Source organism: Pollicipes pollicipes, unplaced genomic scaffold (genome assembly GCF_011947565.3).
Source record: "Pollicipes pollicipes isolate AB1234 unplaced genomic scaffold, Ppol_2.1 Scaffold_4295;HRSCAF=5057_pilon_pilon_pilon, whole genome shotgun sequence".
NCBI lineage: Eukaryota > Metazoa > Arthropoda > Thecostraca > Pollicipedomorpha > Pollicipedidae > Pollicipes > Pollicipes pollicipes.
Genome location: NW_023596461.1, coordinates 16,527,844 through 16,552,133, shown reverse-complemented (window position 1 = coordinate 16,552,133; position 24,290 = coordinate 16,527,844). Strand labels below are relative to the sequence as shown.

At 52.6% G+C, this 24,290-nt stretch overlaps 2 protein-coding genes across 2 annotated transcripts; one reads left to right on the top strand and one right to left on the bottom strand.

Moving 5' to 3' along the window:
- The first annotated feature begins 2,611 nt into the window (after positions 1–2,611).
- On the top strand, positions 2,612–10,233 carry LOC119096944 (uncharacterized). Its single transcript, XM_037219948.1, has 4 exons — positions 2,612–2,858; positions 7,262–7,331; positions 9,434–9,596; positions 9,931–10,233. The coding sequence occupies exons 1-4, from the start codon at positions 2,652–2,654 to the stop codon at positions 10,109–10,111; spliced, it is 621 nt and encodes a 206-aa protein (XP_037075843.1). The 5' UTR covers positions 2,612–2,651; the 3' UTR covers positions 10,112–10,233.
- Positions 10,234–11,585: 1,352 nt separating this feature from the next.
- Positions 11,586–23,776, bottom strand: LOC119097581 (glutathione S-transferase 1). Its single transcript, XM_037220625.1, has 6 exons — positions 23,674–23,776; positions 14,988–15,130; positions 14,477–14,535; positions 13,850–13,988; positions 13,123–13,290; positions 11,586–12,153 (listed from the first exon to the last, which is right to left on the bottom strand). Exons 1-6 carry the CDS (start codon positions 23,768–23,770, stop codon positions 11,998–12,000), a joined length of 762 nt encoding a protein of 253 aa, XP_037076520.1. The 5' UTR covers positions 23,771–23,776; the 3' UTR covers positions 11,586–11,997.
- Between the last annotated feature and the right edge of the window lie 514 nt (positions 23,777–24,290).

The following is a 24,290-nucleotide window of genomic DNA, read 5'->3' as shown; positions in this document are numbered from 1 at the left end:
GTCACGTGGTGCTGCGCGGCCATGCGCCAGTCCACGAGTTTGACTGAAACGAACTCTGACTGTGCGATCTCTTCTGCCACTGGTTCACGAATTGGCTTTCAGCGTCGTTCCTGAAACCTCGTCATTTGACCATGCCTAGACGTATTATTGATTTCCGTCGAAGCCGACTGACCTGCTGCACACAGCTCGCCACACCACAAAGCCAAACCTCGAAACAGCAGACAGGTAAATCTCGGCGAGGCCGCGGTATATTTAGTGAACGATAAGTGTCGAGGAGAGGGGAGCACTCCCATCTTTACAGGCGTTTCATCTGCTTCCTCCCTCCCCCCCCCCCCCCCCCACAATTGCTAAGTAGCATTGCATGCGTTCCCATGGAAATCGTCATTGTTTTATCCCTTTATCAAATGTGGACACGCCGGTGGTTCATGGAAATTCCCGCTGTCAACAAAAGCACATGAGTCTTAAAGCTCTTACCATCATCGGTAACTGCACGTGGAATACAGTCTAAGCACAGTTTTTAGCAATTTAGCAAAGTCCGTTCAGCAGGACGTTAACGGCCGTCGTCTGTCGAGTCCTCGCCTCTGCCACGTGTCATGACTACCCGCAGCGAGCTGTATAGACTCGACGCCCGACGATTTTTAGTGATAGACGTAGTCCGGAGCACACATGTCCTCTAGAATACCCGCATTTCTGAAGGCCCCCGCGGCGTTCCTGTCCCCGTTCCCGGTCCACGCCCTGTCGAGAGCAGACCCCTCATTCCCCAGCCACGGAAATGATGCAGGCAAGGGGAGACAGCAGTGCGGGCCGTCGTGGGCAGGTGTCGAGTCGACGGAAGGAGGGCGGCGAAAGGAGGGGGGGGGGGGGGGGGATGAAGAGAACTACGACTAAAGGTGGCGCCGTCGCCAGCCGTCGCAAACATCGTTGGAAAGCTTAGGTGCAACACAGCAGTCTGCCCGAACTCCTCAGCCATCCGGTCATGTCATGTCATGTGCTGTGTCGACGCCGCTGCTCTACGTTCGTCATATCCACGTTCGTCAGTCGGTTCACCCCACGCACGCGCGCCGTACGCGGCGGCGGCCCAGTACACCCCCGCGCCGTCGTCGGGCGCCTCACCAGCGCGCGTTCCTACAGCGCTGGCTGCCGCTGGTGGCCCGCTACAACGTCAGCCTGCCGGTCACGTGTCCGCTGCACCCGTCGCGTCAGCTGGTGGGCCGCCCAGAGCGGGCGCCTCCTCCGCGGCGCGCCGGCGGCTGGCGCTGCGGCCTCTGCGGCCGCCGGTTCGGCCGCGAGGTGCTGCTCGACTACCACTACTGGGCCGACCACCCGGCCGAGCTGACACTCCAGGTCAGTCAGGGTACTCGGGAGCTGCCAGGGCCGACCACCCGGCCGAGCTGACACTCCAGGTCAGTCAGGGTACTCGGGAGCTGCCAGGGCCGACCACCCGGCCGAGCTGACACCCCAGGTCAGTCAGCGGCACTGGGGAGCCGCCAAGGCCGACCACCCGGCCGAGCCAACACGCCAGGTCAGTCAGCGGCACTGGGGAGCCGCCAAGGCCGACCGCCCGGCCGAGCCAACACGCCAGGTCAGTCAGCGGCACTGGGGAGCCGCCAGGGCCGACCACCCGGCCGAGCTGACACTCCAGGTCAGTCAGCGGTCCTCGGGAGTCGTCAGCGCAGCGGCCAGACTGAGCTGCGCAGGGCAAGAGGTGCTGAGGGCCAGGAGCGGAAGGTGCTGAGGACCAGCGGGGAGAGGTGCTGAGGGCCAGGAGCGGGAGGTGCTGGGGGCCGGGGTGGAAGGTGTTGAGGGCCAGCAGGGAGAGGTGCTGAGGGCGTACTGAGGGCCAGGGGCGGGAGGTGCAGGATAATGCAGCCTGTTAAAAATGTAAGTAAAGATGAATTTCCGTAGGGTCAGATACAGGGTCCTACTACCCCGATCGCTGATACATGCGCTCAACCTGTGTCGTGTAACGTTTGTAAGCTGGTCATCAAATAGCATAATTGTTTGTTTTGCGTTCACACATGGTCGTATCCGATCTTACAGGTCAATTGGCACTAATGTTTATGGTCAAGACACAAATGTAGTCAATTATGCATGCCAAGTATCTATTGGGATTTGAACCGCACCGAACTATGTGGGTACATGTCATGCCTCCACATTGTACATGGTAATCAACGAATGGCACGCCTGAGATTGGTTGTAATATGTTCCACAATCGTTTTGCAATATTGAACCACTTGACTGAACTGTTAAGCATTATATTTTGCATGCGATATGCATGCACAGGAAAGACTGATGAGTGTCAGCGATCTTGTCGGGATCAGTGGTATGCTATGACCTGAAGGTGGCCATCTTGGAACCGATGACGACGGCAGTCTGTCTTCTTTCGACAGGACGAAACCCTGGTGTGTCCTGCCGACTTCTGCGGCATCTTACGCTGCAGCGTATACTCGCACGTGCTAACTTCGGGTCGCAGCGACCTGGAGACGACCGACTTGCAACCGGTGGAGACCTCTTCCAGGCAACCACACGCCGTGCAACCGGCTCGACCGCGCCACCTGCAAAAATACTCTGAAGCGAGAGTGCTAAATGATGCCACCAGACGGCAGTGCAGTCGGTGCGTGGATTCACGGCAAAACGGACAGCCCCAGTGCATGGACAAAGCTGCACCGGACAATGCCAGCATGCCGGACTTGGAAAGTTGGTGGTGGTGGTCTCACACCTGGTGGTGGCTTGATAACTCCCCGGCTCCGTCAACGGATGACGTCATCAGTGATTGTGAAGAGGAGCAGAATGAGAGCTCGCTTGCGGATCAGGCGTGTGACCCGGTCAAAATGGAGCGACTGAGGATCATGTGTGAGGTAAGTTCAGTACCAAGAATCACCATAAGGAGAACTAAAGTGCCGGGCATCTGAAGTCACGATATGAAGTACTGCCGTATTGCTGCCGCGTTGTAGCGTGAACGGCTTGCAGCAGATCCATGAGAAGCCAGAACTGCGCAGAAACGTTGCAAAGTAGGGAAAAAGACAACACCGATGAAACGATAACGTGTGAATCAGAAGGTATCGCACCTTCAAAGTACGCATTTAAACAATAGTTGACCTATATTATGTGTCCTTGTGCTGGAAATAGCCAAGCGATCTGCGGATCCTCTGATCATCTACAGTCCTGCCTCTGGGCACAGGAATGGGGGCATAACTATCGTTGCAGTCGTACCTCTGGGCACAGGAATGAGAGCATAACTATCGCTGCAGTCCTACCTCTGGGTACAGGGATGAGAGCATAACTATCGCTGCAGTCGTACCTCTGGGTACAGGGATGAGAGCATAACTATCGCTGCAGTCCTACCTCTGGGTACAGGGATGAGAGCATAACTATCGCTGCAGTCCTACCTCTGGGTACAGGGATGAGAGCATAACTATCGCTGCAGTCGTACCTCTGGGTACAGGGATGAGAGCATAACTATCGCTGCAGTCCTACCTCTGGGTACAGAGATGAGAGCATAACTATCGCTGCAGTCGTACCTCTGGGTACAGGGATGAGAGCATAACTATCGCTGCAGTCCTACCTCTGGGTACAGAGATGAGAGAGCGTAACTATCGCTGCAGTCGTACCTCTGGGTACAGGGATGAGAGCATAACTATCGCTGCAGTCCTACCTCTGGGTACAGGAATGAGAGCATAACTATCGCTGCAGTCCTACCTCTGGGTACAGGGATGAGAGCATAACTATCGCTGCAGTCCTACCTCTGGGTACAGGGATGAGAGCATAACTATCGTTGCAGTCGTACCTCTGGGCACAGGAATGAGAGCATAACTATCGCTGCAGTCCTACCTCTGGGTACAGGGATGAGAGCATAACTATCGCTGCAGTCGTACCTCTGGGTACAGGGGATGAGAGCATAACTATCGCTGCAGTCCTACCTCTGGGTACAGGGATGAGAGCATAACTATCGCTGCAGTCCTACCTCTGGGTACAGGGATGAGAGCATAACTATCGCTGCAGTCGTACCTCTGGGTACAGGGATGAGAGCATAACTATCGCTGCAGTCCTACCTCTGGGTACAGAGATGAGAGCGTAACTATCGCTGCAGTCGTACCTCTGGGTACAGGGATGAGAGCATAACTATCGCTGCAGTCGTACCTCTGGGTACAGGAATGAGAGCATAACTATCGCTGCAGTCCTACCTCTGGGTACAGGGATGAGAGCATAACTATCGCTGCAGTCGTACCTCTGGGTACAGGGATGAGAGCATAACTATCGCTGCAGTCCTACCTCTGGGTACAGAGATGAGAGCATAACTATCGCTGCAGTCGTACCTCTGGGTACAGGGATGAGAGCATAACTATCGCTGCAGTCCTACCTCTGGGTACAGGGATGAGAGCATAACTATCGCTGCAGTCGTACCTCTGGGTACAGGAATGAGAGCATAACTATCGCTGCAGTCCTACCTCTGGGTACAGGGATGAGAGCATAACTATCGCTGCAGTACTACCTCTGGGTACAGGAATTAGAGTCTAGCCGTCAGATCTTTTTTTGTCTTAGTTTGTCTTATTTAAGTAAAGTCTGTAAAGTTTGTCTTATGGGTCATCAGATACTCGTCAGATTTCTCATATCCTGCGTTTGCTGCATGGCTATGGCCATGCAGCAAACGGCCTTTTGGCATGGCCTTTTGGCATGGCCTTTTTGTTCCGGTTTCTAGAACACCCCAGGAAAGGTCTGGCCCTGTCTTGGACGGGCCGTGATTCCTTTGCAAACTCCTGGCCATCTTCTTTGACCGGCCCTCCGTGAACACTTGTTTAATACAGCCACCGACCATTGGCTTCAGAACTCTGCTACCACCAGCCCAAAAACTGACGAGCGATCTGCGGTGGCGTGTTTTTTTTCTTGGTTCAACCGTGCCAATGTTCACGGAGGACATTTTTTACCACGGGCGGTGCAAATATGAGCTTGGATCCGCCTCGTACCAGCTGTCAGTTCCGGGCAGATTTGCCAGCGTTCGGTTTGGTTTTGACATTTGAATATTTAAGCAACCATATCTGAACAGTCTGTTCGATTATCCAGATTGCATAAATTGGCAAGCGTGCATTCGGGTAAATGCTCGCCGGGGAGGAGGGGGGGGGGGGGGGGGGGAGGGGAGGGACGTGCGCACATTAAAAATACTTCGCGCACTGCGGTGCTATGTGATGAGGTAGTTAGACGCAGCATCGTCGAAAATAAAAACACGATATCCGTTCTGTTGTCGGGACGTACACAAACCAGGCATTTCGTGGCCTGTGTCCAACGATGTTTTTTATTTTGTCGCAGTTGGGGTGGAAAACTGCAGTTTTTCCTCATGAACTGTACTGAAATGTTTCCGCGCGTTGTTTTCGAAACGACGCGGTCGTGCGAGGGTTCGGTGCGCCGGCGGTGTAACGACACTGCAGTGCATGTCCAGGGCTCTCCACGCCTCGGTCCCGATGTCAATGAATCACATACACCAGATTTTATCCTCTTGGCCAAAGGACCAACGAATTGGGGGCCCTTGTACATACACGTGCGCTCTTTAGGAGCGATGGCGCAGGCCCAGTGAGCCTTGACTAGGCTGTGAGAGTCTTCACCTCGAGTGTTCTGGTCGAGCTCGGCCTGTCAGCACAATTTCTGGAAGTTGATAACCCGCAGCCAACGATTGCTGGTGCATGCAGCTTTTAGCAATAATAAACAAAATCATTAAAATAGCGAGCCATACAAATGCAGCTGTCTGGTATGTGCATCCCAACATTCTGATGAGACAGGCTTTCCCCCAACACTGTAATACCATTGCGATTTCACCTCACCTATTGGGTTTGATTGAAAACACAGCTTGTAGAAAATCTGACTTATTGGATCGACAATGAGTGCTGAATTCAACAGCCCAACATTACAATGACGCTACACTGACATTATGACGGAATAGAAAGCGGGCCAGGGGGAGGGGGGGAGGGGGGGGGGCGCAGGGGTCACGGTCATGCGCTCTGTGTGCAGATCATGAATGCACCCGTTTTAGGACGCTTTTAATGATTGATGTCTAGTGTCAGCAATCAGAATGGGTGAAGACATGAAACCAGCTGCACAGTACAGGCCAACGAACCAGTTCCAACTCCTTAACGGACTCCAAAGCTGCCTGGCTCATAGACCCGCCCATAATACCGGGAAGACCGGGAGACTATAACCGAGAGGAGGTCAGTGTAAAATTTTCCGGAACCAATCTCGAATACATGACGCTGTGACCTAAACCAAGAACGGCTGGGTCGTGGAAGCTACACGTAGTGTGACCCCGTTTAATATGACCAACGTCCACCGAAAATAGCTGCGTTTTAGCGATGCTGCGGTCTTTGCCTGAAAGCTGAACGGCTGCAAACTTGATAATGCTCTTAATTAAAATTACGAAGCCTACTTCTGTGAATAGCCCCAAGATTCTTGTATGAGAGGCGTATGTACCCATAGGCACTGACGTCTGGCATGAAATTTTATAGATCATATCAAACTCTGAGCGAGCCGAGCGTCTTTGCACAACATGACAAAAGAAGCAGCCATGATGCTTTTTTAATTTTCATAGGTGAGACAGAAGTAACAGCCTTATTCCTCGGACGAAAACTAGGGTAGTGGAGATGTAGATAGGTTAATATTTCGGCAACATGCCTTTATCGAAGCAATAGGGGAAGCATTGGCAAACAATAGCACTTATGATATTTTTTCGATAAAGGCATGCCACCGAAATACCAACCCATCTACATCTACATTATCCTGGTTTTTCTCCGACGATAAGGCTATTACTACTATCTATGTGGACAATGTTTCTCACAAATACACTGAACAACTCGTTTTAATTTTAGTTGGCTTACACACTAAAGGGACGACAATTTCCAACTTGTTTTTCCATATAAATGAAAAGGGGACCCGCTAGCCCAATTCCAAAAACGCACCCCTTGTGTATGAGTGCATGTGGGGTGGGCAAATGGTAGGATTATTCATTGCCTTCCGAAATCAAAGCGACGAGAGCACGGGGCAATCTCGTCACAAAGTATCTGAAAATTAGATGTTTGTCGTACCGCTGTGTACCGGAACGGCGTACCGCAGCAGGTTTTGTTTTGAGTGAGTGTGTTTGCCAGTCAGTCTTCTGCATGTGTACGTTTGTATCGTTCACGCGTTTCCACCTGAGTGCTCTTTAACACGATCCTCAAGTTGAATGTTGACCTCTAGGCTTTGCTTATAGTCGGGGTTATAAGCATTGAAATATTTTCAGGACCTCGTGGACGACTGCATTTCGCCTCTCATCTTAGATCTTTCACCGGAAGAATTTCGTACCATGCAGGGTAAGTTACTTTACTTGGAATCCCCACCGAGCGACGAGAGTCTCAGGGATCTATTAAGGTTTCGTTAAAATACATTCAGGGTCGCTGGACACGAGCAGCATACATTTTCAGCATCTTAGTTTCCAACAGTTTCGCGCTGCTTGCATACAAATTGCATGAAGTCGTTGCGTCGCACCCCACATTTTGCGGGTGGGTGCAATGCATGATATGCTTTCAAACGTGATTATATTTTTAAATGGTGGCGAAACTTCGATCCAGTTTTTGAGAGTTGAATTCCATAAACAACTGCTGCCATGGCGCGGCACCGGCTGGGACCTCCGATGGTCCATGAACGAAACGGACCGTAGTTTAGAACTCAAGTTTTGCGCTCAAGTAACTGCATTAATAATCTGGCGAGACTGGTGAGTAAAACTGCCGCGAGTATTTCGCGAACGACGGGAACCACAGTTTGATTCAAGTTTTGAGGTCAAGAAATTGTATTGCTGCCTTGGTATGGCTGATGCGTAAAAGACACCGGCGCTGAAAGTTGCCGGCACTTCAGCTTCCCGATATTACCCTCTGTGTTCTTATTCCGTTAAACGACCACAGTTACACTTGCTGACTCGCCACTCAGCAAGGAGACGTAACCGATCCTCTCATCGGCAAATGTGAAGTCTGTCCCACTTTCTGACGACGAGTGTAATCTCACTGCCCAAGGTGGCAATAAAACCGATACGGCTTTGATAAAGACATAATGCGGTTCTTCGTTCAAGACATGCCTCAGCGCCGCCGTTCGGTTGTGCTGACTCACAGTCTGCATTTGACAGGAGTAAGCAGAAGCCGCATCTGACCATTCAGACCGAAAGTAATACCTTGACTCCTGACCTTGAGTCAGGAGTCAAGGTACGCTGTTACCCTGACTCTCACCGCGGCAGCGGACTTGCACATTTCCCTCCCGTCAGGAAGATATCTGAGACATTTCTGACTGCCCGCCAGAGGACCCGCATCCGGCCCCGCCGGAGGACCCACATCTGACCCCACCAGGGGACCCACACCTGACCCCGCCGGAGGACCCACATCTGACCCCACCAGGGGACCCACACCTGACCCCGCCGGAGGACCCGCATCTGACCCCGCCGGAGGACTCACATCTGACCCCGCTGGGGGACCCGCATCTGACCCCGCCGGAGGACTCACATCTGATCCCGCTGGGGGAGTCATATCTGGTCCTGTCGGAGGACTCGCATCTGACCCCATCGGAAGACTCCTAATGATCCCGCCGGAGGACACATCCAACCTCGCCGAAGGACTCACATCTGACCTCAACGCATGACTCATGACCCCGCCTGAGGCCACACATTTTAACTCAGTCGCGCCGACTTGTGTCGGCTAGTGTTTATCTGTGTCAGCTCATCCGTATCTGCAGCGCATAAGGCTGGTTTCGACTGCTATTCCGAAGAACACAGCGCAGCTTTGAGCAGAGGCCGATCCCGACTCGAGATGCGACCCATTTTCAAAATGAAGTCTAGAATGTATTTGGAATTGCAGTTTAGCAATATAAAAACAATAATGCGTATGTGTAATGTAATGTAAAAATATCAAAATAATTTCTGGAACGTAGATTGGATCGGTTTTGACGACACCATTTCCGCGAGAGTAATTTTTCAGGAGATAACCCCTTCTTTAGGTGCCACAAAAGCACCTGGAGCATTTGTTTTGCTGAGAACAGGGCTATGTGCAACTGTTCGGCTTTTGGTTAACATGTATGCGACGCCGATGGCTAGTATACCCTATTACCTGCATTTGTATTGTATTCGACTTACCAGTGATTTGATTGACCTAACTCCAGCTGCAACTCTGACTCACAATAAAAGTTCCAGGAAATCAGTGCTAGCCGGACTTTGCAAAAGTTTGGTTTATTCCAAAGTTCAATCCAATTCCACCGGAATCAAGCACAAAGCTGCTGCTAGAATATCTGTATCCGAGTGCACCACCACTATATTTCTATGCTGTCGGCCGCTTGCCTGCTGTCCGTTGATCACGTACAGATGTGCGGAATACTGTGGCAAAATACCCGTCGTCGGCTGCATTCATCGCGTGTCGTTGGCCGCCTGTGCCGGCAGCGGAGCTCAGCCACGTCACGTGCTGGTACCTGGCCTGCGACCGCTACTGGGACCGCTCGCCGGCGCCGGCGCGCGTGCTGCCCTGGGCCCGGATCGCCGCCGCGCTCACGCTCCCCACGCTGCTGCTCTCCTATGTCTACTACCTGCTCTGCGTGCTGCGCTTGTGAGTCGACCGCATGTCGTCGCTCAGTGACACACTGGGCTGGAGTGGGCAAGGCTGTGAACGTGTGGAGAAGGAAGAGGTTGCAACTAGGCTCAGACCGATACCAGACATGTATTTCATGTTCTGAGCCACGTGGAGCATGTGTCCAAACCAGTCTGCCTGTAATTCAGTCATCTCAAAGATCTGGGCTGAACTGACCTAGCCTTCTCGTTGGAGAACGCCAATGTCTGCGCGCCGGACGTGACCTGGCATAACTTGGCGTGACCTGACGTGACCTGGCGTAACCTGGGGTGATCTGACGTGACCTGGCGTGACCTGGCCTGTCGCGCGGCAGGGAGCGGCGCCGAGAGCCGGGAAAGGACTTCATCCAGGTGACGTGTCCGCACGAGCTGAAGCGACGCCTCCTGGAGCGGACTGTCAGCCGGGAGCCGGCCCGGCCGCGGCGCCCCAACGACCTGTTCGCCATCTACGACGGCGACTACGAGCTGGCCCCGCCCAATCACGTGGACTACTGAGACACGGGCCGGCCTGACCAAGACACGTGGGCTACTGAGACACGGGCCGGCCTGGCCAAGACACGTGGACTACTGAGACACGGGCTGGCCTGGCCAAGACACGTGGACTACTGAGACACGGGCCGGCCTGACCAAGACACGTGGGCTACTGAGACACGGGCCGGCCCGGCCGAGACACGTGGACTACTGAGACACGTGGACTACTGAGATACGGGCCGGCCTGACCAAGACACGTGGACTACTGAGACACGGGCCGGCCTGACCAAGACACGTGGGCTACTGAGACACGGGCCGGCCTGGCCAAGACACGTGGACTACTGAGACACGGGCTGGCCTGGCCAAGACACGTGGACTACTGAGACACGGGCCGGCCTGGCCAAGACACGTGGGCTACTGAGACACGGGCCGGCCCGGCCGAGACACGTGGACTACTGAGACACGTGGACTACTGAGATACGGGCCGGCCTGGCCCAGAGACGTGGACTACTGAGACGCGGGCCGGCCTGGCCAAGACACGTGGGCTGCCGGGACACGGACCGGCCCGGCCCAGGCACGTGAACCACTGATGCGCGGGCTGGCTTGTTCGACCACTGGCACCACTGAGACAAGTGCTATCCTCGCTCAACGAAATGGAAACTATTCCGATGTGGTATTTCCTGTTGGGCGGTGCTGCGGGGTCAGGGGTCAGCTGGGTCACCACTCCCGCAGCTGACCGCCACCACAAGGGCGGAGCGGGGCCGGTGCTGTGGGGTCAGGTGGGTCACCACTCCCGCAGCTGACGCCACCTCGCGGGTGGGGCAGGGCCGGCACTGTGAGGTTAACAGGTCTCAGTACGTGTCCTCGCCTTTTGAACCGTGCTTGTTGTACCAGTGAGTGTTACATGGCGCCTGCGCTTGCTGGTTCGATGTGCAGACGGGAGCGTGCTGAAGCGGTCTAGCTGTTGTGCCTCACAAACGCGCTAGTAAGAGCACCGACATTCCATTGTTTCAAATGGCACGTAGGGCACCGGCCTGACCGCTGTTGTCGTAACTATCAATTTTGGACGTAATCGCATGATCTTTTGCATGTCGATATGAAGAAGAATTAGGCGCCATTTTTCACCAACATCTCGATTCTGCCTACTACACAGTGCGCCTAACTAATAAAACATGGACACGGAATATAACAATTTGATGTAAGAATTGAATTGGACTGAAAGGAACTGAAAGTTATCCGTCCTTTGTAAAGCTGACCCATCTAAAAGCAAAGCTTCACACTCCCTGATTTGGAACAAACTCTTCACCGTACTGCTGCGGGGTCTGAGGTCTTGGCTCAGACGTCTTTAAGAGGTCCTATGTTAGTCTTACTCCGTCGAGAGAATTCCGCCCGAAGCGTAATATCAGCACGACTCAGAAAAGATGCAGCCGTCCGTACTTCTTGTTTTTCCCGGTGTCTCTGTCTCTCCGAAAACTCAAAAAGGTGAAAAAGACCATGATTGAAAGAAAGCGAGGATTTGTTCATACCCGACCCGACCTCCATCGCGCGGCAGACACACTCAACTGTCTTGGCAGGGAGTCCGGCCAACTGACCGCACAGCCTCTGGGTGAGTGGTTCGAGGCGGTAATGGGGTCTTCATGGAGAGAACTTATGCATTGACCACAGCACTCGTGGTCGGAGAACAGCCAAAATGAAAACCAGACGAACAGTTTTTATAACAGAATTGCGAACTTTGGGAAAGGTGATGTTACACGGGGATTCAACATCACCAGATGATAAATACAGTGTAAATGACGCCATGGCCGCGTTACGCTGCGTGAACAGATCGTGACGAAGGTGTCACCACGCGAGACGAGGCAAGCATGCCGCAGTGCTGCCACCTGTGATCACCGAGGGGCGCAAAACCGCGCTCAAGCCGCCGCCTTTGCCTGGGCTTGCTTGAAGAAGCCGCCGAACGACTTTGCCCCGTCGTCGTTGAGCTCCGCGTAGCCGGCCATCTCGGACTTGCAGTTGGCCAGCCAGGAGCGGACCTTGGGGAAAGGTCCCAGGTCGACGACCTCTGTGGCCTGCGGCAGTCGGAAGGTCTCGGTCAGCCGGTAAACGGGCGTCGCTTATAATAGACTTTCGATATCTCCCGGCTGCCATCCACATTCTGAGCGGAAGGCTTTGGTGAAAGTGGGAAAAGCATAACTACGTTCATGCGTTGTACGAGCGAGGGTCCAGTTTGGTCGGGTTTTGCATGGAGGTACGAAAACTGGAGATCATGTCCAGTTCTAGACCAGGTAGATACATGCGTAAAGGTATATCATTGGTAGCACTAAGCCATCTTTATCCAATTGCACGCAAACAAAGATGTGAAATGCAAAACTTGTCAACAGCGCAACTCTCCCTCTTCCTTTCGCTCTCTTGTCGCTGAGCTTGAAAATCTCCCGGCTTTTACTCCTGTACTGTAAACTGCGTTCTATTGTATGGAGGTTACCAGCCGTCGCCACTCATTGGGAACAATGTCCAGCGCCAGTATTGGGGGGATGAGGAGAAGACTGGCGAGAAATTTGGGTCAATGGGTCAAGAACCCTCTCATTCAAGAGAACATGTGAAGAACCACCCCATTCAAAAGAACATATGAATAATCACATTATTCGCGGCAATAACGGACTTCAAGCAGAAGTCTCATTGTCCGGGATGCTTTTAGGATTAGCCACGTCACCCAAGGCGGTAATGCACCTAGGGATAGAACACTCCCATTCAAGGGTATGGAAAGCGCGGAGATGACGTCTGGACAATGCGAGGGCCAGAGGAGACAGCGAGATATGTTCCTCACAGGATATTGTACCGCCACGGAGCAGGTTCGCGAGATAGGGGAAAGGCAAACGATGCACATCAAACGCAGGTGGCCTGCCTGGACGCCAAATACGCGCGGTCGAGTGGGCGCGGTGTACAGGCCGAGGTCGTGACGGGCCCGGCCGGCCTGTCAGCTCGGACCTTTGCTCACACTCTCCACCGCGCTCAAGAACACAGAAGCGTCTCTGACTGACCTCAATGCTGGCGACAGTGGAGACGAGCGCGAAGTCGGCCACAGTCTGAGTGTTCCCGGCCGCGTACTTGTTGTCGCCGATGAAGCCCTCCAGCCAGCCCAGGGCCTCATTCAGCTTATCGATGGCGTCCTTGTCGACAGTCTTGGCCCCGTGGAACATCAAAGGGTACTGGAACAGATCAGCGGTGTGATACGACCGGAGCGATCACATCGGATGCGACGCCGCGTTTATAAACGGCTGCGCCACCGGCCGCCGCGTTTATAAACGGCTGCGCCAACGGCCGCTTGAGTGTGGTTCTACTCGGAGCTTGTCACCGCAGACAGTGCGTGAGGTCGGCCATAGATGGCGCAGCCGTCCAGCCACATTGCTCCGCCCTGTTTTGCACGAATATTGCCAGCGTGCAGACCTAAGTCCCCCGACGTCCTTGCAAACAACAAAGACGCAAGCCTCTGACCACAAGCGTAAATAGTGGACTCATTTAGCGATCAGTGCACACTCGCGTCAGGGCCGTGCCGAAGTCTGGGCGCCCGCGCCTTATGACTGGTGTAATTAACCTGGGTTTGCACTCCGAATCAGATGTATTGAGAGGACAGTGTGTCCGATATCACCAACATAATTTAGGTGAGATGATTGCATAACCTATAACTTCGTCGCTCGTGGCACACCGAGGGTCGCCCGGGCGGTCGCCCGTGGCACACCGAGGATCGCGCGGACGGTCGGAACTCACGATGCACTTGCCGAACCGTTCGTAGAGGGTTCCCATGTCGAAGTACATCCTCTGGTCGACGACAGCGCGCTGTTTCGGGTCGGACGGGTACAGACTGGCGCCGCCGTACTTGGACGCCAGGTAGGACAGGATGGCGCGGCTGGAGGCACACGGTCACAGCCAGCGTCGGCGCCGGGCGGCGGACGGCACACTCGAGCTCAGGTCTAACAGCCGTGTAAAGCGGCTCTCATCAGGCGGCCACCGTAAGGGCGCCGCAGTTCTTTGAAGTACGTAAGAGGAACGTGGGTCGCGTGGACCCGCCCGTGCTGACGCAGCACGCGGACGTGAGGCGTGACAATTATAGCGGCTGTTGGTGCAGGCCAGCCTGAGGTAATTCCCTGGCGACTGATCTGGAACAATGCCATGTCGTGCGGGTAATCGGACACGCGGCGCCGGCCGCGGCTGCGCACAGTTTCGTGCGCGTATTGCCGGTGCCGTGCTGACCCCGCGCCGCGGCTGTGACAAAATGGGTGGCGTCATCCGCTCACAGAAAACGCCAGGCGGCGTGGAGGCCACAAGCAGGTGTTGCAGCATCGGCCGACCCTGAGCGTGGCATCCCCCCCCCCCCGCCCTCCTCCACCTGCTCACCTCTCCCACAGGTAGAAGCCGTCGTCGTCCATCGTTGGAATGGTGTGCTGCGGGTTCATCTGACAACGAATATTTTATTGGTCAATCATTATAGAAATCGACACGGTGATGCTCGACTCTACTTGCTTGGTCTGAGCGGTCCATGATATGCTCGCATCTTTAAATGAATTAAAATGTTTGGTAATTTCGGCTCCTTTAAGAACCACCTTTGCAGCCATTTGACGCAAGGCACCTTTAGGTTTGGCTTGGCTTTTCGGCGCATCGCCCCACACCTCCTTGGGGAAAGGATCACCACGCGATTACGCCACCGCTGGCGTCCGAAGCGGGAAAACTCCCTCGAACACCTCCGGCCGAAATGTTCCTGGTTGGGAAACGCATCACCACATCCCCACTTCAGTACCCGCGCTGCGCGGCGCGATCCACAGCCACCCTGACGGGAGACGGGGCGGAGTGTGTGCGGCATCCCACACCAGGACATGTCCAGATGGGTGAGGACGACCGGTGCCCCCACCTTGATGTACTCGGGCTTCTTCTGGTCCCCGGCCATGATGTTGACGATCTTGGGGTTGACCTCGAGGCCGATGGCCTTGGCCAGGAGCAGCACGGAGCGGCAGGGCGCGCTCAGAGGCATGTAGTAGATGTCGACTCCCATGTCTGAAACGGCACGAGACGCGCGTGTAGCATATGCCCACCCTCGCGCCAGGGCGGCACGAGACAAGACGCACATGGCGCGCGCGTTTTCCATGTCTGATATGGCTCCTGGCATGCGGTGGGTTTGTAATGACTACGGTGTACGATTCAGCGGTATTAACGAAAATATATAAAAGTAAATAAAGCGGTATAAGTAGCATAATCCTTTGCTCTTATTTATTTCAAGGAACAAGAACTAACTGGAGGAAACCAACAACAGGATCCGCCCAGACGCCCAGTCATGCCCGGTGGATCTCGTAACTCAACAGGGAGCACGTCCGAACACCACTTTACTGTCACGCACTTTGTCATTGGGTCAACGGGCGTAAGATGAACAGAAACGACTTATAAGGCTATACGTTACCCCACACTTTTGGTCCCACTACTGATGCCATTCCGTAGGACGCGGCAACAATCTGGAACAGTCTTATTCTGCTGAAGTTTTAGCAATGACATTCGGCTGTCTCAACTGAGAAATATTGGTTCAAAATTTCCGTCCGTTGCGGGTAGCGAAGCCGCCATGCTGCAGAGAGGCGGTTCTGACCGATCTTTGATGGATAGAATGTCAGCAGAGACACTCTCAGCCCGTCGGCTACAACTCAGACATGAGTTTTCAATCATAAGTCAGTTGTTCGTTCCTTGGGAAAGCTTCCGATTTTTGGCATTATGAAATGTGGATTGATATACAAACACAAACGGTGAAAAATACCGACGCGATACTGACGCTGGGCACAATGTGGGCCAACAAGTTAAAGGAATGTTTCACGCTTGAAGATATTGAAGCAAACATCGGATCGGATTAAGCAAGCTCACTTTTGGTATATTATTGGTATATTATATTCGCATATTAACTACTGGTATGGTTTTTACGTGGAAGCGGCTGCTCTAGACAGGACAAGTCTGTTTAGTAAATATGCTGCTCAATGCGTCCTCAATAAGTCTTCGTACATTGAACAACTTCGGCTGAGAGCCAATGGACTGCCGGTATATCTGGCAATCGCACCCACGAACGCCAGATATGACAGCCTCGACAATGATATTTGTATTGGCCTTGATCGCCACCGGGCTTATGGAATGGCAGGATTTGAAAGAGGTTACTTTGGCGTCGTGAATGCCAAGGTGACTTTGAAATATTCTTCCCGATATGCCTTTCCCCATTTTCGCGGGCGTGTGGTTCAGAAACCAGAGAGGCTTACGTCTTAAGGTCAGGATTGTGTACAGCACTGAAAGGTTTTCAAGATGCTATTTCAGTTTAAAACTCCGTGTAAATATGGAACACTTCCTTTCAACGGCTGGGCGAGATGCTGAAGAGATGGTATGATCTTATAAGCTTGAAACGATTGATCAGCGCTCGAAAAAAAATTGATGATGCCATTCACCCAGTTCAGAGCAACTGAGGTGAGAGGAATGCTGGTGGAAATGTCAGACAGGGCACAGCGCATAGAACGAGGATTTGTTGTTCTTTACAACCCAGTCGGTTTGTACGACAAAACAGCCAGTAAATAAGCAACAGACGCTAAACCAACCACGCCTGGCAGAGTTTACATAAGTCGTCGAGCGTAGGCACCAACTTTCCCTTTCCCTTGCCTGTCTCCTGTTTATCCGTCAGTGTTGTTTTCGTGAGTGTTCATCTCCCAACACCCCACTGCTGTGACAGTCATTGTGATGAAGCGCCGCTGTGACGGCCACGGGTCATCCTGTCATCTTCCTCATTCGCGACGGTTGGGTCGTTTCGGGACTTTCATCACAGTGATGCCCGGGGCACATAAAGGCACTAGAGTTTCTCCAGTTTTCCACTTCTCACAGCTTTCCTTTACCACGGGGCTTCGCCGAGCACAATCGAGCTGTTGAGGATGCCGGTGAACGCGATGTATACGTCGCTTCTGCAAATGCTGCAGTTCAAATTGCGTTTTTCAGAGGAAGGAGAGAGGTGAATGTGAGTGAACTAGCCGCCCTTTGCGGTTGCCTCCGCCATTCATAGCTCTGACTTTCCAGCGTTTCAAAAGCTGCGTCCCTGGTCCAACGACCTCTCATTCAGCCGCCCCACCTCTCCTTTCCAATAGAGTCCGGAGGTCAACGCACTGCGAGCGGTAGAATGTGCGTCCTGACTCAGGGCGGCCAGTGGCGCACACAGGCGATCCCAGCGGGGGACAAGGGCTGGGTGGTTTGACTACATGAATCGCAGACACAAGTCAACATCAACGCGACAAGACGTCTGGGAAGCATGCATACAAATAAACGCTACACCAAGCGAAGTTTCAGCTTCCGGTTCGGCTATAATCCGTCCGGACACCTCGAGGGGCTGCGATGAGCGCGGCTCATGCGTCATGGCGTCTGGCCGCTGGGTGCGTCCCTGATCCAGGCAGGTGCGGGCCGCCTCCAACTGCCTCCTATGCCGGGTGACGTCACCGCACCTCAGCATGACGCGGCACTTTCGCATGGCGCCCGACGGCGCAGTGACTGGGCGAAATCCAGCGCCGGGAGGCCGAGCGCATATTAGTTTGCCGCTGGTCGATGTCTCTTCAACGCCTGGGGAGTGAATGCGAAAGGCGAGGTCCTGCATGACACGCCAGCCATATAGCAGAGTGGAAGGGGCAAACTGTACTGGAAACAGCGGTGGGAATCAGGCAAATGTAACGCCAGCCAGGAGTATTTCACGCGAAAGAAGATGCTTGTTCAACCATGGTGTACAAGAATCGCGGCGTCGCGTCGTTCGTGGTGCCTTAAAATATGACGGCAAAAATGGTCCGACAGACCAGAAGTACGCTACTACACTGGTCACCCAGGGCCTCCACAACACGCCATTTTAGCGGGTTCCGGTCCCAACACCATTCGCGCATAACGCTCAGCGAGGTTTCTGAGACAGCTCCAACCGTATATTGTGTGTCACTTTGAAGTTTTGTGTGACAAGCGGCAAGGCGATGGAGCATTTCAATGCATTTCACAGGGGCCGTGCATCTTATTGGATGGTCGCTGGATCCGAACAGTAAATAGGGAGCCAGCAGGATCTGGTTCCTCCGTGGTCGGAGGAGAGGACGTGCATTCAAAGCTGTGATTTGTGAAGACCGAGCCTGAATGACATCACATGCTCGCTGCGACCTGCAGTCCGAAGGTCAAACATTAGACGGGTGGGAATGACGATGAGTGCCTATTGCGCACACAGAACGCGAACAGCTCTTGCGTAAACAAAATGTTACCTTGAAGCTGAAGGTCGCCGCACACACGCACGTCGAAAGTCGAAACAAATGGTTGGTTGCGTTGCGCGTGCGCGCGAGCGTGAGACGGGCACAAGGCCGTTCAAATTTATTGAGGTAGGGGCTGTTTGAATGCTGTTTTTCTAGCGGCGAGCACCAAAAGGTCTACCGCGTCTGGAGAGCCCATCGCTGGAGATATTAACATCTAACCATCTAGGGATATCTAACTCAGACCAGAAGCGACGTGTCGACTATGTAACCGTCTGACGTCACCGTCTCACGTCACCAGACTTGCGCGCGATCGAGCTGAATCCCGGATTGGCTCACGAGCCAATCGTTCTGGTGAAAACCGCGACCCGAGTCGACTCGTTAGAAAAATACTGCTTCGAGCCATGAACTGAATAAATTTGTTTGCCAGTATGAGTTGAATCTTGCGCCGATCATTCATAATGTCGTGTCCGTAAGCCAAAGGGCACAAATTAAAATGGTGAGATGGGAAGCACAGCACGTTTCAGAAGGCTTAGAAACCGGTTCAGAGTGTTAAAATAATCAGTATGGAGCATTGATGACAATCCTTTTTTGCAAAATAAATGCACTATTTGCTACTGCAATTTCTAAGCGCCAAATACAATATTTTTTTCGTCCTGATCTGAATTTGCCAAATCTCAGCCAGGAACCAGAGGATATTACATGGTAGAGACATCCCACATTCACATATCCGATACCAAAGTCAGTGAAAGATTGTCTGCTATCTACAAAATCCGAGTGCTGACATATTTACAATTGTCGACTGTCGCAGTAATGAGAATATCCATACCAGACTACTCACTCACTACTTGAGCTGCCGCAAGCATGCTATTGCTGAGGGTATATAAAATAAACAGCAATGGTGGCAAGATCGTCTCGTCTCACATGCGGATTGTTTGTCACGGAGTGTTGCATCGAATGGATAGCGTCAATAACTATTTCCACTTTTGGAGCGGGTAAATAAATATCACCTTTCGTTCTTTTATTAGGTGCATTTAATGTCAACATGCTTCATAGAGTCACCCAATGACATGAGTATAAGATATCCTGCGGAAACAACAACCGGCGCCTACGTTAGCTTATCACTAGCTCAACTGCTGCTTGTTCAGTTCTGTGCGGGTCAGTTCGGTGCCTTGCTGGCCGGAAGACGAGGTCCAGTGAAGTGGATCTTTGTAGGACTTTTTGTGAGAAATGATAGTTACTAAAGCCAGTTCATATTTTTTTTTGTAATTCATGCTAGCCGACTGTTATCGCAAGAGCTGCAGTCCGATGCTAAATTGTTGACATGCCATCCCCATCGGCGTGGCTTAGTACCAGCTGGTGTAAATGTGGATACCTTTGTGTAAATGCATTTGGCTGCCACTTGGCAGGTGCAGACTGCCAACTGTTAGATGTAGTGCAGTCTAGCCTGCATTGAACGCGACATGATTGATGGGTATAGGCATGAAAGCCCAGGAAGACTGCGTAGCTTAATGCTAAGACTTTGGAGAGCTGGTTGGTAGCAGTTGAACAGCAATGCGTTGTTTCAGTACTTCTTTCGCCAGGTTCGCACTACAAACTTGCTGGTGTGTTACAGGCGTGCTCGTGACTGCACACACATACACGTGCGTCTAGAGGTACTTGTTTTTATTTGCACACTTGCTTGAACTTGTTATGTAAAAGTGTGATCATCACTCCCGTTGTTATAAATTTACAATAGTTTCACCCGACAACCTGTATTTTCATGTTTGTATTTGCATGCTTTGCCCATTTGAAGCGCGTTGAAACCCGTCGGCTGACGGTCCGACCCTATCAATATCATGTTGTAGCCATGAAGCCACACAAAGCGTAAGCGCGTAAAGCAAGCCACCTGTCGGAAATCATGCGTATATCGCCTATCGCTGTGTTCGAATATCTCTCTTCATGGGCTTGACATGCAGAAATGCACTGATGTTAAGTGTTTGCGCTGGTTTATGGGATGAAAACTAGCTGGCCTAGGGCTTGGCAAAGCTTGACAATTGCCATCCATGAAATTGGGCAACTTAGAATGGTTACACTATATTTTAATAATGTAACGAGGTACAGGAGCCCACAAAATTTAAAATGCCGTGATTGCGGCCCAACGTTAAATCGAGGCCTTTGAAATGCTCTGTCGCATTAAAATCCCGGAGAAAAATTCAACCCAACGGATTTCAAGTCTCAAGTAGTTTGTAAAAATACGGTAAATGCAAACCGTCCAACGCTGACGCATGCTTTAAGAACTACACCACAATGAACCTCAGTTAAAATCTCCCGTGCATGGAGTACGGCACATGTCCAAATCGTCTGCGTGCGTAACTTGCTCAAAACAACTACCCAACCTACTACACTTGTCAAAAGCTTAGGTCACCCACTGTTCGCCGACAGTGGCGTGTTTTGCTTACAGGAATTTGTCTAAGTTTTCTGCTCCGTGGTTTGGCCGCTGTGACGTCACTGCGAGGCCCCTCATTTGTGTAGTGCGACAGTGCCGGAATACGCCCTCCGGCCTAAGTCTTCAGTGACGGCGCCCAATGCGCTGGGAAAACTTAATCATTTTCGGCAGACGCTACTCACGACAAATTGGTTCGCTGACCTATACAGTCATCAATAACGCGCGCTGTTTCGAAGTCGGTTACGAAAAGTTTCACAGCCGTTTCCCGAGTGCTCGCACACCCTGCTTACGTGACTGTAGACAAATCGATTTGCGTAAACCGTGCAGGTGGTTTTACGTCTTGTCCAGCTCTAGTTCCCGATAACTCACAAATCCTGAAAAAAATTACAAAAACGGGTGCATCCATACTAGCCCACGAACACGCACAACCAAATGCACGCATTCGCTCATGCTTTTCCAAATACATTGGTTCGTTTTCTCCTTTGTCTGAATTAGTTGATCTGCGTCTTACGACGCCGGATCGACGAGATTTGCATGAGGCTTGACGAGCGTCCTTCAGGCCACTTGGAATGATACTATTTTGATCGTTGGACTATTTTCTTGCTGATCAGATTGGGAAAATTACATTCTGTTCAAATTGCAGTGCTTGCAGGGACCTGTAAGCAAGTACCTACAACTTTATACAAAGCAAGCTCTAAAGAAATATTATTTCTGTTGTTGCAACCGGCGTAAATATGCGATCAGTGGCTATGAATATCTTTGCTTCTAGGGTGCGCGATGACCGGCCAGATCGAACCGGCCCAGCTGAATAGATTACCATGACTCAAGCAAAGCCGGTTCGGCCTCTAGCCTCGACCACAACTGCACTTGTCGACATCTGGAACTTGGCGTTGGGTTCAGCACAGAACTATGCGTTGAGCTCAGCATAGAACTAGGCGTTGAACTCCGCATAGAAGTAGGTGTTGGGCTTAGCACAGAACTAGGCGTTAAGCTCCGCATAGAACTAGGCGTTGAGCTCAGCATAAAACTATGCGTTGAGCTCAGCATAGAACTAGTCGTTAAGCTCCGCATAGAAGTAGGCGTTGGGCTTAGCATACAACTAGGCGTTAAGCTCCGCATAGAACTAGACGTTGGACTCAGCATAGAACTAGGCGTTGAGCTCAGCATAGAACTAGGCGTTGAGCTCCGCATAGAACTAGGTGTTGAGCTCAGCATAAAACTTGATGTTGATCTCCGGAGTCTTAGAGGATATTTCGTGCGGAGACAAGAGCTTGAGTCCCACAATTCAAAGCTGTTTCGCTGCTGTCATGCATAGTTGCGTCACCCCAGACCACCTGCAAGCTTTGCGCTTTACCAATTGACTTCATCTATCAGTGAAGTGCTACCTGTTGACCATTGACCGTCTGCATGAGTACACAAACAAACAAGCCCTCAGGGTGCCGGTCTCGTGATGGTGAACCGCACGGGATCCTCACGTCCTGCATATGGCGGACCTCGCTTGTAACGAGCCGAGCACCGGAAGCGAGAACCGCCTTTGAGGCGCGCCACGGGCGGTCTGAGGCTGCAACGCCTCGCGCATGGAAATTAATCCTAATTGAGGCGGCGTGCGCGGCGATGCGGAGAAACGCGCGCGGCGCCGCTGCTGAGTCACGGTGAGAGTCACAGGAGGCGGGGAATCAGCATGACGTGGGCCGTCACCTCAAGCTGGCGGTTCTATTCATCGCGCGTTGACGGCTACCGTCGGCTCGTGAATGAGGGAGAGTAGTTTGCGTTTGTCCATTGCCATTCTACGCCACGGCGTGGCGTTCTTTCCGGATGCAGTCGGGATGCCTGTCCCGTGGTGCCGCCTCTGCGTGTACCTGCCGTACTTGTTCAGCGCTATCGAAGTGACCGATGGTCGATACGGTCGAGCCGAGCGAAGATAAGCCGGCTCGCTCCAGATCATGCCGGCTTCGGCGCCGCGGTTACATGTTGTTTCTCAATGACAAAACCGAAACCTTATGGTGGTTGTTTTGTGCTGAAAGCAAAACTTGCTCAGTGTGATAAAACTTTCGATTGCGTCTTACACTCAAGTGTTAAATGGCTTGGGTTGAATTTTGCGGTTGACTTCGAGACTGGTGGAATGGAGATCACCATCCGAAGAAATTTGGAAAATCGCCTCTGCTTACAGCGTAGTCGCCTATTCTGATGGGTATCTAGGCCGTAACCACCGAATGGGCGGTCACATTCCTTGCACAATTATTAGCAACTGATGCATTCCAATGCAGCATGAGAAACACGCACCTAAACGTACCAATTCCAAATGACTTTTTCCTCACGCAGTCGTGACCACGTTCACCACGATCGCACGTTTACCGTCAAACATTTCATTTCGGGACAATGATTAAGGTTTTCGACACTCGTTAACCACAGGCGTCGCGTACCACTCACTTCCACAATGAAGCAAGAACAGGTACGTAGGTAATCTGGCAATCCAGTCCAGTCCCGAGAGCTTAAGTAATGTTGGCAGATGATTGCTTTGTGAGCTGTGTTCCTAAGCCGACCTCGAACTGTTGCCGCCACAGTTCAGGTGGACATTGCCATTTACGTCGGTTAATTTTGGTAGCTTTCTCTACATTATCTATGGGCATGCGGCACCCAGAAAGCATCACAAACCTCTGAGAATCTGCGTAGCATTACATTTTAAGTCAGAACTACAGGTTCGAATTTCAAATCGAGACCAAGTACTCAGTCATTGCGGACGAGTCCGTTCTGGTTAGTCCATTTTTAAATCCCATCCAATACTGCCCGTCACGGGTCAGTGCAGTGAAATCCCAGAAGGGAACCACGGCTGGTGTGCCGCCGGCGCCTGCCGTGTGTGAACCACGGCTGGCGCCGTACCGTCGGCGCACGCTTACCGGCTGTTCTGGAGCTGGCGGGGCACGGGCGACAACGGCGGCAGCTGGGCAGCGAGTGGCGTTCGCTGCCGCAGCGACGCCTTGGCATAGTTGGCATTCCCACGCAGTGGCGGAGGCAGCGTACCGGGAGAGGGAGGAGCCGATCAGAGCCGGGGTCAGCGGAGTGGGTTAGGCCACGCAAGATGGGGATCGGGGGCAGAGCCAGGACAGTGGCTTTGGGACGATGACGATCGGTGACGGAACTCGGAGAGAGAATGTGGGAGGATGAAGATAAGTGGCGGAGTCAGGACAGGGGATTTGGGAGGATGTGGATCGGTGACGGAACTCGGAGAGAGAATGTGGGAGGATGAAGATCAGTGGCGGAGTCAGGACAGGGGATTTGGGGGATGGCGATCGGTGACGGAACTCGGAGAGAGAATGTGGGAGGATGAATATAAGTGGCGGAGTCAGGACAAGGGATTTGGGAGGATGTCGATCGGTGACGGAGTCAGGAGAAGGGAAGTGGAAGGATGTAGATAGGTGACGAGGCTCGGGGGGAGAATTTGAGAGGGTGATGATCAGTGGCGGAGTTAGGAGAGGGGAATTGGAGGAAGTCGACTATGGGCCCGGCCAGCACA